This window comes from Lagopus muta, chromosome 1, assembly GCF_023343835.1.
Source record: "Lagopus muta isolate bLagMut1 chromosome 1, bLagMut1 primary, whole genome shotgun sequence".
NCBI classification, from domain to species: domain Eukaryota; kingdom Metazoa; phylum Chordata; class Aves; order Galliformes; family Phasianidae; genus Lagopus; species Lagopus muta.
The window spans coordinates 80,447,319-80,465,895 of record NC_064433.1 but is presented as its reverse complement, the minus strand read 5'-3'; the positions used below and the strand labels follow the sequence as shown (position 1 = coordinate 80,465,895).

General features: G+C 45.5%; 1 protein-coding gene across 4 annotated transcripts in view; it reads left to right on the top strand.

The window, feature by feature from the left end:
- The window catches only part of VANGL1 (VANGL planar cell polarity protein 1), a 41,103-nt gene that overhangs the window by 12,721 nt on the left and 9,805 nt on the right, over positions 1-18,577 (top strand). For all 4 annotated transcript variants that reach the window (XM_048944833.1, XM_048944824.1, XM_048944847.1 and 1 more), the window contains exon 5: positions 17,046-17,179. In XM_048944833.1, the coding sequence (XP_048800790.1) occupies positions 17,046-17,179 (134 nt within the window). The remainder of the gene's footprint in view (positions 1-17,045; positions 17,180-18,577) is intronic.

Here is an 18,577-nt window from a genome sequence, read left to right as displayed (position 1 = left end):
GATGCTACCAAATTGTCCTTGCTTCAGAAACCTAAATAAACATCCCTTGAGTCAGAGAATGAAAAGAGCTGATAGCTCAACATTAAGCTGGTCACTAGGCTAAGCCCAGTGAGGTGCTTATTTAAAGGCCTTCTCGGCCTCCTTGCTGGAGTAGAGAGGAGAGGCTTCCTCATGTAGCTGAGGGTTGTTTGTGCTCTGTGGTTGCATGGACCGGATGCCCTCTGACAACACATCAGAACATCACTCTTCAGAGCCTCCTGACTGGCCAGCAGGTTCCTTGCATTCACGTGGCAGGGGCTGAAGGAAATAAGTAAGAAAAGGTTCAGCAACTTAATGTGCTAAAATGCAGAACACATCTTGTCTGTCCTCCCCTGTGCAGCCAGGACTTGTGGAAGAAACCTGAATAAACATTCCTTGTGTTAGACTTAGCACTGCCATTCAGATCCTGAGTGAGGTGTTGGTGACTGGTTGAAATGTTTGCATTCAGGTGTTGGAGCTCTGGCACCTGCTTTTGTGACAAGTAGGGGCTCCCTTGAAGGGTGAGGCATGAAGCTACACCATGGGATGCTTTCAGTGGCCTGCAACTCCCCTTCTTTTCTGAGGTCAGCAGCTCAGAAAAGTCAGCTGACTTTGTTTTTGCACTGGCTTGCGGGGAGACTTCTTCTGAAGCAGCCTTAGTGCAGCCACAACTTTCCAGCAGCTTGAACACTGAAGAACAAAACTTTTAATGAGTACTGGGACACATGTAGATACAGGCTGTTTGTTTGTTTGTGCTTTTTTTTTTGTTCCTTGTGGTACTGCACCTGGTTTGGTCCTGATTCATGATGCTACCTGCTCTTTTTGTCATTGTTGTTGACCAGTTTGATGGGTCAGATGCATCTAGGAGTGTTTGAGGGCAATCTGCAGGTATTACGCATGCTTGCTTCAGCCTTTCTCCTGGGGTTAATGCTTCTCTACACAGAGATACAAGAAAGAATGAGTATCTGTCTCCTTAGTTCCTGTGTCATGTGAAGATGTCTAGAAATTTCTTCATTCCTGTGCCCTATCAGCTCTGAAGCTGATTCCCCAGACCGTATGAGTGCTTAAATATCTGCTCCACTTATCTTGTCCAGACCCCTATGGCATGCATATTTATTGCAGATGGAGAGATTAGTGTCTGCTGGTTTAAGTGGATGTAGGAACAGTCTCCAGTTATTAGCTTAGCAATGGAATTGCTTTGAAGCAGATTTAGTGGTTGAAGCTCAAGTCTGGGAGTTGACTCCTGGATGCTGATCCTGGCTTAACAGAAAGGCCTGTGGTTTCCTATGTGAACCAGGTCTGGACACTACTAGTTCTCCTTCGTAAAATGTGAGGCAGAGTCCCTTTTTTGTAATAGAAGCACTCCAGTTGCTTTACCCAAAGGTCAGCTTTGGAGTTTAAAAAACAGAGCAATCTCTGCTGATTTTCTTTTTTCATTTATTTATTTGTTTTAAAACTTGCAAATTCCTCTGTGGTAGGTGGCAGATCCAGGGCATCTTTTTAATCTAAAAGTGGTGGGAAATGGAGGGAGCTATCAAAGAGCTCCTTTGCACTGTGGCTTTGTGCCTTGAGAATGCCATGACAATTCTCACAATTCTCAGAAGTGAATTGTGCACAGAGCCTTCAGTATTTGCGTGTGTATGCCTATGTATAAACACCAAGTGCAGGTTTGGCTTGAGGGTTTGCACGGTAGTTGACTGTTGATTTGTGTTCAGAGGAATTAAGATCCTTCTTCTGCCAAAGTCTACCTGTCTGTCTTTAACCATGTGTAGTGGAAATGCTATGTCATGGTATGAACCAGCAATTGAGTACCTGGTAGGCAGGCAGGGCCAACTCGGGGAACTCAGGCACATGCGGTGCTCCTGAGTGACCAGAAGGGATGGAGCCAGGATCCACCCTTTCCCAGACCTCAGCTAACAGTTGGCAGTGGAGGAGAGGGATCTCATCTGGAGATCCCTGCTTATCTGAGGACCTTACAGACTGTCCAAAGGTAAGCAATTTCATATTTCCGTGCCTACTGCTATCACATCTAAGCAGATCCTCACTTGCTGTAGCTTAAGACCTCTGCTTTCTATCACATCACACCATACGGGTAACTGTGACTTTGTAGACAAAGAATTTGCTTGAGAATCCAGGCACTAGCATTAGAAACAGCGTTCTCTTTGCAGCAGTTTTCTCTTTACAGAAAGGTTTTGGAATGCCTTAGGTGATGCGAGGGCAGCAAGGACTAGTAAAATCTGTGATGTATGAAAAAATTAATAATTTCTCATTTGTTGGCAAGCTGCTTGCAGTTTTGTTTGGCACACTGAATCCAAACTATGCAAAACGGAGATGCTTCAGCAGCATCTTGTGTTAGAGAGGAGAGTCTTGCCAAGCATGTTTAAGAATGGGAAGCTAGTGCTGCTTTTTCCTGAGTTTCTGGCAGCTGTGTAACATGTTTTTGAGCCTGTTGTTTTTAACATCTTTGCTAATGTAGAGGTAAGACTTTGGGAAAGAGAGAAGTTCTGATTAGAAGCCAAGTGTCTCACAGACAAGGAAGAACACATTCTCCCTTCATCTCTCTCTTTTGCAGAATGCAAGAGAGGAGAGTTATTTGTGTGCAGATGGCACAAGCAGCTGGACTTTATATGGAGCATGACCCCAGTATGATAAGCACTGTAAGAAAGGATTGAAATTCCTGTTTCCATCTTCTAACAGCGTAGGATAGCAAGGTGTTCATGCAGAACAAGAGAAATTTGGCAACTGAAACACCCTTGTAGCATAATCTTGTAAAGTGTCCGTGAAGTCTCTTACGTGCTTGTCCATGAAATGCCATAGAGGCTGGTTTACTCTCCTGCAACGCAAGGTCTGATGGTTGAGATGCACCAAGGCAGTATGTTTAGGAGAACTGAAGAAGCAGCCTTGTGGGTGTACTGGAGAGATAGTCATGGCTATGATGGAGTGTGTGTATGCTGCTTGTTGCTGCCAGTGGGCTCCTTGTGTTTACTCTTGTGTATGCTTGCCTCATCCCAACCCTTTTAAAGGGGTCATATATAGGTTGTGGCCTGCTGCCTGCAAGGAGCAAGCATGCTTCAGCAGGTGTAGTAATCTGATTGCCTTCTGAAATAAAAATGTTGCCTTGGTCTGTTCTTTAGTCCTCTTTGTGCACCCAAGCATCTCAGAGTCTTGGTCCATGGAGTTTTCCATCCTCAGCAGTCCAACAGGCTCCAGAGGCTGGTACTGAGAAGACTCTTGGGACATCTTGTGCAGTTGTGCATGGTTGAGTAGTCCTGAATTGTTTCCCTGGCAAAAACTGTTGGTGCCTTTTCAGTCAAAGGTGCAGGCTTTCAAATTCTGCCTCTTCTCTGTGTCAGAGAGCCGCTAAATGTGAAGAAACTGTCTGGGAGAGAAAGGAAGAAAACAACAGCTTAGCTGCTCTTTTGTAAAACTATGGTTTTTGCTAGGTAGAGTGTGGACTGAATTTTCCACCCTCCTTGGCTCCAACTGCAGTTAAGAAGTTGAATATGCTGAGGTTGATGTTCCATTCCACCCCTGAGGGCCCTGGGTCCAGGAGGGTAAGCATATTTGGGAGTAGTTCCCCAAACTCATATTGTAATTAACCTATTAATAGACTGGCTTGGTCCCACCTCCAGCGCTTTGGCTACAGCTTTTCTTTTGGGAGACTTTAGCTGCCAAAATGAGCATTCCCTTTGGCAGTGACTCAGGGTTTGGTGAGGGGAGGTAAAAGTTAAATTGGAGTCCCTGTGAACTGAGTGCCAAGTCTCGACTTACTGACTGCTCTGCTGCTCCTAGTAGGAGGGGTTGCCGTGTGAGGGAAGTGCTTTATGAGGGTATGGATGGACAAAGAGGTGGGCAGAGAGCAGATATGGGAAGGTAAAGCCTTGGAAAATGAAGGAGAGATGGGGTGGGGATGCTGGTGAGAATTTTGGAAGCAAGAACAAAAGAAACAAAGGTAGGGAAGAGTAACAGTAGATAACTTTCCTGTTGAAAGGCTGATGGCTTTGCTGTTATTGGGACATGGATGACATCTGTCATCCATAATTCAGTTCCTTCTGGATGGCTCAAAAATAATGTAGATAGGGTGTTCCTGGAGAAAACCCTCCTCTTCACGTTCAAGTGCTGGATGCAGTCCTTTTCTCTCCAGTAAATAGTCTTTCCCCACCCTAGAGCTTTGCTGGTCTAGACAACTCAGGAAAGTAAATTACTTCGAACATGCATGGTAATTATTGATCCTACACATATACAGAATGTGGCTCTGTTGTAGTTTTTGTTTTCTGAGGTTAGAAATGTCTGTGAGTGGGTTTTTCTGCTCATCCCTGCAGTATTAATATGAAGAGCATGGCCATGATAGTTTGTTCTGAACTGACAAGAAGGGAGGTTGGTTATGAGCCTTCCATACAGCTTGAGTCAGGACACAGCTTTTGCAGGCTGGTATGTGCTGGTTGATGTTCCTTCCATATAATCAAAAGAAGCTTAGTACTGAGAAGTAGTAGAAAATGTCTGCTAGAGTGTTGTTCGTCCTTGTGTTTACCATCTGTATTTGGATGACTATTTGCTGAGTTGTGGTTTGAAAATACAAGAAGAGAGCAGATGCTTCCTTGAAACAGGTGTATGTCTCTGAAGAGCCTGCACCTTCCCTGCAGGATTTAACCGTATCTTATTGAGAAATCTTGTGGCTTGTACAGGCTCACAAAACAAAATAGATGCATAAGTGTTTTTTGGAAGGGGAGTCTGTCTCTTGGCTGAACTGAGGCAGAGGAGCAGCTGTTCCATAGGTGGTGCTTGAACCCTTATGTTCAGTACAAAACAAAGCTGAAAAGAGAATTGTGTGGTGGAAACTGATGCTTCTTTTGATCTAAGGTTGGCGTTCTTGTATCTGTTGAACCTACTGATTACAAAAGTGATTTCTAGGCTCAGTATTTACAGATCTAACAGATCTGTGTGTGCATCCCTTTGTGCTACCAGGGCAGTTTTCCCTAGTAAGGTAGTATATAGGGGATTAAGGTCTGGGAAGAAGCTTCTTCATGCAGCAATTCACTTTTGCACGTCTTATTTTGCAGCAGCTAGGTGTTGTCCCCCTTATCAAGGGTGAAATTATTCTCATTAGTAAAACCTAGTCAGCATTTCAGCTGTATAGAGAGCATTTTCCTGGAGTTGTATCAATGCTTCTCTTGCGGTTGTACTGTCCTAAATCTCTTTACCTTCTAGAAGGAAGGAAAGTTTCCATTATATCTTTTGTTTCTGTTTTTTTCGGCATGGATAAATGTATCAGCTTAACCATGAGCTTAGGAGGCTGGATGGCATCCTGCCTGAGGCAAAAGCTGCTAAAACTCTGTTGCATTCTGGTGAAGAAGCTTCCTAATGTGCATCTCATTAAATTGATCATTCTGATTGTGATTGATCCCATGGACTTGCAGGTTATTTCTGTTTCCAGCTGGGTGGTCAAAAGTATGACTGCAAAGCAGTGCCGTGTCTGCTGTGATAAAACTAGCTGGACACTGTCTGGGCTTACACACTCCTTCATTCCACCCTGCCCATGGTTTGCTGGACCTGCCTTCCCAGGGACTGGAGGAATTACTCTAACTGGCCCTCGTTTCTCTTTCAACCCTTGTTATCCATAGTGATAAACACTGTGATGAGAGATTGAGGTGAATGTGTATCTTTTTCTGTAACAAAACATCTGATTAACTGTGCCACTGCCTTGCTTACAGGAGCTCCCTACAGCAGCGTGTTACACGAATGAGCTACTTTGCAAAACAGTTCTGTCACCAGAGCCTCTAGCCCAGGCATGTCCAACCTGCAGCCTGTGGGCCATGTGCAGCCTTGGCCCAGATCGTAGTGCAGCGCATCCCTTCCCTGCACCATCATGGCAGCAGTTCTTCCTGCCAAGCTGCTCAGCCTGGCCCCTCCGCACCAACCACGCACTGGTGCATTGAAGCAGACTGATGTGTTAGTTTCATACAAACAGGGTCAAATATCCTACGTTTTTGTTGCTCTTTTGTGCGTGTTTTAATTTTAAAAAAAGCATTAACAAAAGTTATTTAAATTGTTACTTATATACATTAATTATATATTAAATGAGAGGGGCTCTGAAAAAAATGCCTGATATGTTGTTATGTTGACCCACAACATCAGAGGTGGATGTTGGTGGTATGGCAGTAGAGGTTCCCACCAATACTCCCTTGCATGTTGTTGCTGTGTGACAGATGGCAGCAGAGGGACAGTCTGTCAGAATGGCATCTGACATGGGAGTGCATATGAAGCAAAGGGGTGTCATTGAGTTCCTCCATGGGGAAAAATGGCCCCCAGTGACATTCACTGATGCTTGCTGAACATTTATGGAGACCAAGCAGTGGATGTGAGTGCAGTGGTGGTGAGTGGTAGGTGTCAGTATTGGGGTACCTCCACTGTGCAGATTGTTATGAATGTGGCTGCAGGCTCTTGTTCATTGCTGGTGAAAATGCGTTGCTAATGATTGTGACTGTGTTGAAAAATAGTATTTTGAGGCTGAGAACTTGCTCTATTAAATTGTGTTATTGTGTTCTTTTATCGGTTGTAGTTTCCATGGAAATAATTACAAGGCATTACTTTCTGTCCTGCCTTCATAGATGTAACTCAAGACGCTTCCTCTTCACTCAATATGGCCCAGGCAAACCAAAGGACTGGACATCCACGCTCTCTAGCTAGTGTGAAATCAGCCTCCTTTCTCAGTACATTTTCTCAGTCCTGAATTCCAGCAAAGCACCCTGATGAGCAGTTGTTTGAGTGTCTCTCTCCTCCCCTTTCACCCAGCCAGATGAGCACCAGCCTTAAGTACTCTCTCCTCCCAAGAAGTTCTCGCTAAATGGGCGTTAATTGCATCCTCAAGTGTGAAGTTACTGAAGAAACCTAACTGTGCTCCAGAGTGGCTTCTTTAGCGCTGACAAAGAGAGGTGTCAGACATGACCTCCAAGCCAGTGTCCCTAGCAGCATTTCACATAACTGGGTGTTTACAACCACTTTTTTATGGGTTTTAGCCCAGCCTTTTTTCTCCAAAGCTGGGCTGAATCTCTATGCTTCCATTCCTGGGCTTGAGGAACTTGCCTTCAGGGAGAATGGTGCCACCAAGAGCGGATTGCCTGTTTGCTGTTACTGTGAGGGTACTGGTAGAACTGCAGAAGCAAATTTTCCCTCAGTCTCTGTAATACTGCCTGCTGTTCCCTGCAGAGCAGATGGAAGCCTGCTTTGATGCTGGGGATGAGTTATAGCAGTGGTGCCTCTGTTTTATGAGGGTCTGTCTGATGGTGTATGGGGTGTGTTGCCAGAGATCGGCGAGGACTTCCTACTTGGGTCAGAGTAACACCTCATTAAAAGGATGTTTATTTGTGACAGTAGTGAACAGCAGGCTCCAATAGTGCCAGATGCTTCTCATTAGATATGGGGTTGGAAATCTGGAATAGACCGTCAGTATCTCTGACTGTGTGCACTGCTCATCTGGGAACTTCTGATGTGGCGAAGTCTGATAGGGCTCTGTTTTTCTTGAAAGGAGCGTGCTTTCCTAGCCTCTTGTCTCTGTGTACACTTTTCAGAAGGCTTTATATATAGCTTTACACATAGAGCTGTTCTTAACGTTGATAAAGATGACAGCTCAAGAGACTGAAGGGCCCACAGTCATCTTGCCTATCCTTCTCTTCTTGTTTGATCTTGGCTGCCTTGCTTGCTTTTCTGTGCATCTCTCCACTGTGCGTGTGGGGAGCCTTATGTGAGGTGCTGCAGTAATACAGAGTTGTATTTCACAAGCCCCAGGTGTGCCAATAAAATAACAACATAAACACGAACCCTCACAAACTCCTGGGCTATGCTTTTCAGGACAAACCAATCTGCATCTACACTACCCATGCACACAAGCTGTGCTGCATCTTTCTCCGAGAGGAGTTTGGAGTTGGGCACGGTGAACTACAGCCTACGTAAGGATTGTGTTCTGTTCCTGTGAATGCACCAAGCAGCAGTGGCTGGTAGCTCTGGGGTGATTGCTACACCCTGGAGTGCTCTCACATTTTTTGAATAGTTAATACTTTAAAAAGTTTACGAGCATACTTGTAAGCAGAGGGCCCGCAGTCAATTATTAATTCCCCTGGCCAGTACAGCCAGTACAGTAGTACAGTATGAGTTGCTGGTAATGGGGAGTTGCTGGGTTTGTCCTTTCTGAAAGGGGTGGTGAGGAGGAAATGCCACTGGTTTCATCTGTGGGGACTTTTTTTGTTGTTGTTGGTTTGTCTTTCTAAACAACCAGCATCCAGCAGTACAACAGCAGGCTCTCCAGTCTGCCCTGTACTTAAGGCATTTGCCATGTAATTTCTTTCCCCCTGCTGTCTCTGCCCTCCAAGTCGCCGGTGTGTACCACCCACAGAGACAGATGGTCTCTCTAAGCTGCTGAACAAATTCTGTGGCCATGAAGATGCTTTTATCTTCAAATGCTGAAGAAAAAAATAAGAATCCTCCCCCACAATCTTTAACAGCCAGTTTTTGTGGTGAATGGTGAAATACAAGTATTCTGCAAAGGAGTATGTCCTTAGGGGGAAAGGAGGAGGCATCTTTGAGTTTCAAGTGTAAGAAATTAAGAATTTACAGTTCTCATACAGCAGAAACCAAATAATGTTTAAGAAAACTGGAAACTACCTACCCTGAAGGAATAGGGAAGAGTTAATAAGGAGTTGGGTGGTAACTGAAGATTTTTTTTGGCCACAAATCTGAGGGCAATATTTTCACTTGTAACTTCATTCCCCTCCCAGCAGTCAGCCGTTTAAGTGTATCTCTACGCTTAAATTTTATTGCACCATTTAGATCAAGTTGAGTCTTTGGCTGAAGCTTTTGGGAGAGCCATTCTGGCAGACAGGCTCCTGTCATGTAAGGAAGGAGCTTCACTGCAACATGAAGGCTGCTGGCTGGTTTGTGTTCCCTAAAAGTCAAAGGTTAGTGAAGGGTAATGTGCATCCTTTTTGGGTCTGGGTTGGAGATGCTCAGCCTGAAAGCGTGGATCATGTTCCCACAGCCTCAGCAGCATTTGCAGAATCTCTCGGTGCTGCTGGCTTTAAAATGAGAAGCTTTGCTTGGGCACAGCTGTGGGTTGGATCAGGCGCTCCTTTATGTGTAGGGCTTTGCTGGTGTCCGGGCAGGCCTCTAACCTTAAAGTCCCACTGCTATGCTGGTTTTGCTGCCAAAGAACCTTTGAATGCTTTCTTTCTGTTCTTTCCTTGGAATTTAAATTGCATTTCTTAGCTTTCATTAAAAAGAAAGAAAGAAAAAAAAAGTACTTTGTAACTATTAATGTAACTTGAAGAGTTCCTGTATAGTGTATGCAAGATGTCTGTAAGCTCTGGCCTTTCATGTCATATGGTCAAGCTTTAAATTATCTACTGAAAATGTGTCTCTTACAAACTTCTTGCTGTACGTGATGGTTCCTGCATTCTTAATTATCTTTTTAGAGGCTCAAGCTCTAGCATATATGCATATGGCAAGAGGAGACACATCACTGCTGCAGATACATCGGTACCAGGGACTGGAAGCAGTAATCTTAGGGCGCTTTGTGCGGTTGCTGCAAGGTTTCTGGGTGCTCTAGGAGTGGGCACTCTGTGTCTGCATGTAGTGACTATTCCAGTGTTGAGGCAGAGGGAGTTCTTGGTATTATTCCCAGCTTATCTATTCAGAAGGTGATGCTTCACTTCAGCTGATTTTTTAAAATGCACAAACAGCTAAGGGACCAGGACCACATCCCCCTGTGCCTCAGGACTTATTCTGAACTCCTGCAGTCCTAAGAGCAACTTCACGTGTGTACACACTTTTAAAAGAGGACAAGCTTCCCTCAAACACTTTATCTATGTTTTTCAAAGATGAACTGTGAACTCAACAGCTGATGCTATTACCTAATACAGCCCGATGGGTGTGAAGAGGAAAGAGGAGATAATTACTTTTCTTTTTTTAAAACCGTAGTTATGTTTTGTGCTAAAATTATATTTGAATGAAATGAAGGTTTAAGAATTTGGGGGAGTTCTGCATATGGTGGATTTTTTTGTTTATTAAAAGACAAACTCTTGCTTACAGTTTCTGAGGTAAGAGCACAGTGGAGAAGCTCATGCAAACGGAGTTTGGTGTACTGGCAGTTCTGTGCTAGATTACTTACGAATATCAAATAACACATTTCACCCTTCTGTTGAATAAATATTAGGATGAGAGACACCTTAAATTGTACCAGGGGAGGTTCAGGTTGGATATTAGGAAAAATGTCTTCTCAGAGCGGTGAGGCAGTGGCACTGCTGCCCAGGGAGGTGGTGCAGTCACCGTCCCTGGAGGTGTTCAAGAAACATGTAGATGTGGCATTGAGGGATGTGGCTTAGTGGACAGGGTGGGGATGGACTGATGGTTAGGCTAGATGATCTGAGGGTTCTTTTCCAACCTTAATGATTCTATGAAATGCTTGATCATAGTTTCATATTGTTGCTTAAACTGATGCTGCTGCAAGAAATTGTCCTATCAAGCGTCTGATTCTCCCTTTGCCTTCCCAATGAAACCTTGTCTAGTTGCACAGCAAACTGAATGGCTGAGCTGGTATTTATACCTCTGTGTTATCTATATGGCTCTGTAGTTTGTGTTTGTGGATGGGTCATTTAGTCCAGCTCAACTTCTTCAGTCTTCTTAATTATCCTGGTGCTGAAGGTGTGCAAAGACTTGAGTTGGTGGAAGTTATGAGATGGGGCAGAGGAGAGCTGTTGGGATTGTGTTCTCTATATTTAAACTCTAAGATCAACTGCAACAGTGTCTGTAGATTGGTCACCAGCCTTTGTAGAATTGGGTATGGACAAGGGGAGCTACTTGAGCTGCAGCTGGAGAAGCCAGTAGCCATTCTGTATCTCTGTTTATTGGGTGTCCTAACCCGTATCAGTGCTACTATGCAGGGACAGCTCAGCAGCAGCTTCCTCTAGTCATCTTTTCACTGAAGTTGTCCTCCACACTCCTTTCTCTCTACCCTCCTTCCCAACCTTACAGTTTGATCAATAGATAAAGGAAGCCTTTCACTTCACAGCTTTGGTTTTACGTTGATGTGAGCAGCCAGTAGCTGTTTCTCTTTTTCCCCTAAATAAGCAAGCCTGTATTCTCACTAGTTCCCTTGAGGACATCCCACCGCTCTGCAAAACTGTGGCATGGAAACCGGCTGCTTGTTGTGTTGGCAGCATGCTCAGAAAAACCGATTCTCAGCTGGAGCTGTGATCCCTGTGCTGCTGTTGTCAGGATCCAATTCAGCCACCGTTAACATCTGAGGGCATGGAATTGGGTTTGAGACGCAAAGGTAGTGCCTTCATCCATCTGAATGCCCTTCATCTGATCAAAGGGGATGGAAGAATCCAGCTTGAGAGTTGTTAGGTATTTCGTGAGGCTGTTGGTGTCTTAAAAAGGGCAGCCTGAACACTGCTGTTGTCTGTGGGCTGTACTATGTGGTTTTGCATGTTGAGGGAGTGCTTGAAGCCCCCCAGGCACACCGTTCTCCCTTTGGAGAGACCTTAGCAAGGAGGATGAGAGTGGTTTGCCTTTCAGCCCACATTCCTGGCAGCTGGCTGCTGTGGGAGGAGCTCAGCCCTTCACAAGGTGCCCTTTCACATGTGGCCCTGCAGGCCCTCTTGACGCAAGCTCAAGGCCGGGCTGAGGTAAGCACTGCAACTTACCTTTGCCACATACTGACAGATCGCCCTTTGCTCTTCTGTAAGGGGCCTAGAAGGACAGACCTCCTGGTTATCTGAGCTGACCCCACGCCATCAGGCATCCTAAAATTGCAGGCAGTGAACCCCAGCACCATTTTGGACTCATCAAGGTCCTCAGCCTTTTCCTTTTTCATGGAACAAGTGTTTGCTGCATCCCATTGGAGGCTGCTCTTGTGCTTTAGGCTCTTCTTTGTTTCTAAAACCCATGTAAGGTTTTTGCAGCTTATCTTTTATGTTCACTGAATGTCAAAACAGGGCTAACAGGTATCCTTGTGACTGTGCCTTCCGTGTCACTGTGTCCTGTGATGTGCTTGCTGTGTTACCGAGGAAAGGAAGAGGTGTAGTGCTAGTGCTCTCACCCCAGCACAGTGTCTTGCTTTTCCCAGTAAACCATCTTACTGGACCTTTTGAAACTTGCCAGTAAAGGTGACTGGGGAAAAATGCTTGTGTTCTAAAGACCAATTAACGTGCTGAAATATCAGGCTAGAAAGCCTCTGAGAAGGAGATTGCAGTGGGAGCGTGCATGCCTGTGGGTTTACTGGGTTTTTATAGCTGCTTGCTCAAACTTAGCACTCTGTACTTCTGTAGCAGCATCTTCTGAGCATTGGCCTGGGAATACTTTTATAGGGCTCTTTAGGGAGGTATTAAATAAGGAGCTTGTTTGGGTCATATCATTTAAAGGAGCAGACTCTTTTTCTAAAAAGTTTGACCATGCCCTTCTATAAAAGGCTATGTTTTAAAAATTCCCATTTCCATGCTCACAGCTTCTTTTCCGAATAAAAAGGTTACAACATAAGAGCAGGATCTGTAGTAGACTGGCAGTGGTCCTTTCCTTTTTCCTTTGTGCTGGATGGTTTGGCTGGGCTGCTGATGAAGAGGGGAAAGAAAAAACAACCCCAAAAAGCCCCACGAAGAAAACAACAACTTGCTGTCCTGCTCTCATCTAGGTGGAAGGCTGTGGGACAAGCTCTCTGTGCTGTGTTTATGCTTGCGTGCACTCTACACAAACTGGCTGTTTGCTCACATCTAAAACAAACTGTGTCCTGGTAGCTCGATGCCTGCTCCTTGGGGGAAGGAGAGCTGTGCCTTCCTGCCTCCTGCCTGAGCCCAGTGGAGACTTCAGTTGTGGTTGCCTGACAAGAGAATGTGGTTTTCCTGTTCCTAGGGGCTGCGGTCTTGTTCTCCCAGCTATACTAGGCTGAAATGCCACTGCAGTTATGGTGATCAAAAGGTATTTTTCTGCTTGGCTTGCTTGGTGCAGCTGCTGAAGGAGTTCCTTGTCTTGGCATCTCTGCTTGGCATCTCATCCCAGAGGGAGTAAGGAGACCTCAGCAACTTGCTGTAGATGGACCTGATGCAGCTGTGGGCTGGAGGCAGCCTGTAAGGCAAAGCCGGCTATGCATAGTGGGTTGCTCTCTGCAGTTCTTGCTCAGCTTCTCGTTGAGGTGCCAGAGCTTCCCAACTGTGGCACGTGTTTAGCATGCAAGTCCTTAGCTTGTTTTGATGCTGTGTGTCTGTTTTGCAGCGCTTAAAAAAACATTGTTTGGAGGAGATGAGTCTGTGTTGGGAGCCATTTAGTGAAGTAACCCTGGGCTTGCTCAGTCCTCAATTAGTACAGCACCAATCTCTGATTCTCCCTGTGGATTTTGGATGCTTAGCTCACCCTAAGCTCTGATCCTATGGGTTTTGCCTCTGTGGCAGGGTAAGGAAGTTCATGCTCTGGTAGCAAACATCTTAGTTCTCTCTAGGTGTGTGTTTAGATCTGTATCTGCTGCAACACTGTGAGGAACCCCTGTGCCTTCAGTGGGTAACAGAGCCATGGCAAGCTGCCTTCCTAGCTCAGAAAGCAAAGCGCAAAGCTTCTAAAAACCCCATCAGTGACACCACTGCAGTCTTTTTGTGTCTGATGGCAACTTTGAGTATAGAGGTGTGACTTTAATCTCTTTTTTTCACCACTCCCCCTCTTACTTCCATCTTCCCACCACTACAGCAGACTCAGCACCATTTTTCCAGGAAGCAGCAGTTTCTAAGCTGGTATTCCGATGATGTGAGCAGGCTTCCTTGTGCTCTCAGTATAGCACTGGCTCACTTGCCTGGAAATCCTCTAAAAGCAGTTTCAGTGTTGGTGTAGCTATGTCAGGGAAGGCAAATACAAAGCTAAAACGGCCTCTGAGTGAGCGACACAGTGTTGAGACCTCAGATACCAAAATCCCGTGTAGCAACAAGCACTCAAGCAGGTTGCTCATGACTTATCTTTTGACAGGGAAAAGCTGGCAGTTGTTGTGGTTGTTGTGCTTTTGTGTCACACAGTCCCCTCCTCCATTTCCTTGGAGATCCCACAGAAGTTAATTCAATTGCTGTTTGTTAAGGACTCGGCCTCTCTCTGCTGCCAAATGCTGCTGAGGTACGCAGCACTGCTGCCGGATCTGCTTGTTTGCTTTCCCTGCTGGCAGCATGCTGTGACATGGCCTTCTTCAGGAGGAAAAGAATAAAGATAATAAAAACAAATTATTTCAACGCCCCCTCAAAGTGCACAAAGTACAAAGCAACGAAAGTAGGATTTTATTGATGCTGCCTTTACAAGGCTGTGGTCCTGTGCAACAGGTCCTTTCTGTGTCGCAGGTTTCTGTTGCCTGAAAGTGCTTTTCACATCCTGATCTGCTTTTTTGGGCTCTGGTATTTTGTTGCTATGCCTGAATTACATTTGGCTGCCAGATGCTCTTTGCAGGACATAAGGAAGGTCCTTGCTTTGGCCTTCCCTAAATGGACAGTCTGGTATTGAAACTTTCTGTTCCTTTTCCTCCCACCTCTCCCCATTCTTTTGAAATTGTGTATACAGAAGGCCTTCATCTGCTGAAGTACAGAGTGAATGGATGCAGTGGGTGGATACGGTGCTGAGCTCCTCCTGAGACACTTCTGCAGGGAAAGGCATCCGAGTGCGGGCTGTGGGCCAGCTGCCAGTTCCCATTCCTGGAGGAACTGGTGGGTGGGTGGGAAGGAGGCTGCCACTGAAGCACCTTGTTTGCTGTGGCAGCAGAGGGTCTGGCGTGCTGTGGAAAATCCCAAAGAGCTGCATTTTGCAGGAGGCCCAAGGCTTCCTTAGCTTGTTTCTGGGGGCTGCTGGGGTGCCCAAGTGAGCTGGGTCCCTCTGCTATGCCAGGGATGGCCATGTCGCTTGTAGGGCTGCTTGCTGCTCTGCAGCTCCCACTTGCAGCAGGGTGAGGTTTCCCTTTGATGTGGGTGAAAAGGTTAAGCAACGCTGCCCAGAAGGCTCTGATTCAGCCTTCCCCTCACCCTGGCTAATTATGGTCACCCTTCTAATTTTCTCAGCTGCAGCACCTTCTTTTTACTTCTTCTTTTCTTTAAAAAAGAGTTTGAAGAGTCCCAGCCCAGCTGCCCCCCTCACCTGGTGGGCCTGTGATGAATTGCATGCGAGCCAGAGATTTCCTAAATAGAAATTTAAGAAACTGCATCAGTAGAAAATAACAGGGCTTTAATATTCGGGGCAGCAACAGCTGAGTTTTGCAATGTAACAGCTTGATCGTGTTTGGATTATGGGCGCATGTGTGTCAGTGAATCAGAGGGCTAGGTAAGTCACTGAGGGGTAGGAACAACTGGTGTCATGATAACAGCATCTGTGGAGCTCAGGGAAAATGTGTGTGCATTAAGGTGCATCATGCTCTCCCAAGCCCTAGCAGAGCCAGCTGGCTGGTGGAGCACCTCCCAGACATTTCCTCTGCTGCCACTGATGTCCCAATGCTGTCTGAGACCGGAGCCCTGCACTGCCAAGGCGTAACTGTTCTTGTTTTTATCATCTTGTTTCTAAATGTTACATTTTGCGACAAAGCTCATCAAATTTCACCTTTCTTCCTGGGAAGCAGACATGGAAAAACTCACTCGTGTTTGAGTACAGGCAGACGGGAAAAGATATGCTGCAGCTATGATTTATTTTGTGAAATTTTGTTTTGGAGCTGCAATAAATCCACAGTAGGAATCGGGAGTTTGGCAGGCAGAAATAAACTGGCTGTGTGTGGGGGCTGTCCATCTGCAGGTCTGTGTTAAAGGAATATTATTTCCCTGATTAAACAGTGGCCTTCATTACATATCGTTAGCCAAGTGCTTAAATGAAATTGCTTTTAACGTATCTGATATGATATTTAGAACTGGTATTTGGAGAATAAAGCTCCCAAGGATACTGTAGTTAGTGTGGTGGGGTGTTATGCATCTGTCCTAAAGATGGAATTTGCTTTAAAACCTCAACTGATCATCTTAAAAGTGTACAGCTAACAAAACAGATGACGCTGTACCATAACAGTAAAGGAGGAAGGTACACACTGAGCAAGTCTGGATTTGTTTGTCTTCCCCAGCATCTTGTAGATGGGCTGCATCTCTACTTCATTTGCTGCTGGGTGGGAGATGGGCAACGAGATGGTGAGAGTGACAGAGGTAGTGTGTGAGAGTTGAATTACTGGGGTGTGATGTAGCAGTTAATATTAGCACAAGGCATGGGAAAATTAAATTGCTCCTCCAGGAGCACACGTTGAATCAGTGGCAGCGATGAGAATTGAATGTAGGTTTTAATTTGTTCATGTCTGTTTTCCCACATTACTATTCTTCTTCTTTTTTTTTTTTTTTTTTTCCCCTCTATGTTGTAACACGTGTGAGAGTACTTGGTTGCTTTCCTTATGACAGGCTTAGTTGGTAAGTGTGAACTTCACAAATAACTGCCAACAAATATGTTGGCAGTTCCCTTTTAATTTTTGTGGGTTCCAAATGAAATGAAGTGTGATGCTGCCTCGATTCTGTCCCTTAGTTGGGATTTAACAGGCGCTGCTGGGATAATTCATTCTCAGGTAGCTGTGCTCCTAAGGCAACGATCTTATCATGCTGCAAGAGCTGGTAAGATTGGGCTCTTGTCAAAGCTTGGATGGAGGAGATCTGAGAAGCTGCAAGGTGCGGCTGGAAATGACTCAAATGGAAAAGCATCTGCACTGAGCTGGTCCCTCTGTGCAGGCTGGCCACACAAAGCCAGCAGGACACGCTGATCCCTGGCCTGGGCATGCCAGGGAGCTGAGCACTGTCTGCATTTTGCCGTGCTGCAGGTGGCCTGGCACATCATTGACACTCTGCCCTTGCTCAGGGCTTTCCTGTCGTCCTCCTGTTGAGGCATGGAGAGACATTACTAGCATCCCAGACAAGTTTTTATGTCCTATGGAGAGCCTGAGTATTTTAAAAAGAAATAAAAGACCTTATTGCGTTCTGCAAGTTTATCTTCTCCTGTTCTTTTTCCTCTAGCATCCAGCGAGCTGCATTGGTGGTTCTGGAAAATTACTACAGAGATTTCCCCGTCTACAACCCAGCGCTGTTAACAGCCTCCAAATCCCGTGCTGCCAAACACATGGCTGGCCTGAAAGTCTACAATGTTGATGGTAGGTGAGGTGAAATGTAGTCTCTGAGAACGGGTGGGATAGGGAAGGGCTGTGTTGGCCTTATGCTTTGTTTGCACGCATTCTCACCTTTTTGCTTTGCCAAATCCTTGTCTCTTGCTGGAAGTTTTCCGAAGGGTGCTGGGGTTGCTGATTCCAGATGACTTTACAGATGTGTTTAGCCCACAAAAAGGCTTTTGTTTTTGCCAGGTGAAAACAGCCAAGTTTTGGGTCAGGCTTAATGATTACGTGGCTTGACAGAGTTTCTTGGCATTGCTGCTTGGTTTGGGCAGCCTCTGCTTCTTGTCACCCTTAGGTCATCTCCTTGGTTGTGCTAGTACAATAAACGCAACTTTTAACCTAGATCTGTTCCCCAGTCATTCACTGCACAGATGCTGTGGGCAGCCTTCAGGAAAGCTGAGGAGGTTCATACCAATGCGGGGAGGAGCAACTGTGTAAGCAGCATTTGACAGGGAAAGAAATGTTCATCAAGCTTGCAGCCTTAGCAGTAAATTAGCTGTACATGTCTTATGCTTGGCTGTGCTTCCAAGTCATCGTGATGCTCAGCAGTTTGCGGGAAAATGCCAAGACAGATAACTATCCCCATGGAGCCTTACTGTTCTGCAAACTTGTTTCAGGCTCTTGGGCTTTGAGGGTATGTGTGGGAGGATGGCTGAGTGGATCCATGAGGGCACTTAAAGCAGTGAAAACTGGACTTAATCATTTGGCACTCTGAAGCTCTGTCAGTAAAAGCTAGGCTTGATAAGCAGGCTGTGCCCAGCCATCTGAGCCTTCATAAAAGTGTGCACTTCTCTGATGGGAGAGCTTTGATGGAAGTTGTATGGGGCAGCTTCTTCAGTGAGGCACGGCTGAAATCCCATGACAAGATGTGCTAAGTCCTGCATATAAATGGGTTTGTATTGAAAGGCTTTGAGAGCAGGAAGGAACTGAAAGGACTTAGCTGGTCTAGGTGGCTTTGTGTGTGCTGTAGACACTGAAATGTGAACATCGGTCAATGCAGCCACATGTCTTGGGTTTTTCCTTTGCCTTAACAAGGCTATGATGTCTTTTATTTATTTTGTTTTTTTTTTAATTTTTGTATTCTTGGTAGCTCTAGAAGTTTCAAAGCCTTTTTCTTAGTTTTTCCCCAAACTTGATGCAGCACTGCAGAGTCCATATAATCAACTGTAGGTTTAAGATCTTTACAGTGAGATCTCTCATTTCTGGCAGAGGATAGGTGAAAGGGAGCAGGAGGGGGGCAGAGGGGCAGGCTTCTTCCGTGTCCTCTGCTTCCTGGAGTGAAGAAGCTTGGAGGCGGGAAAGAATTAATTCAGTAAGAGAGAAGTAACACAACTTGTTCTGCACTTTTCTAGGAGTGAGATCTTGCATTCCAGTTGCTCA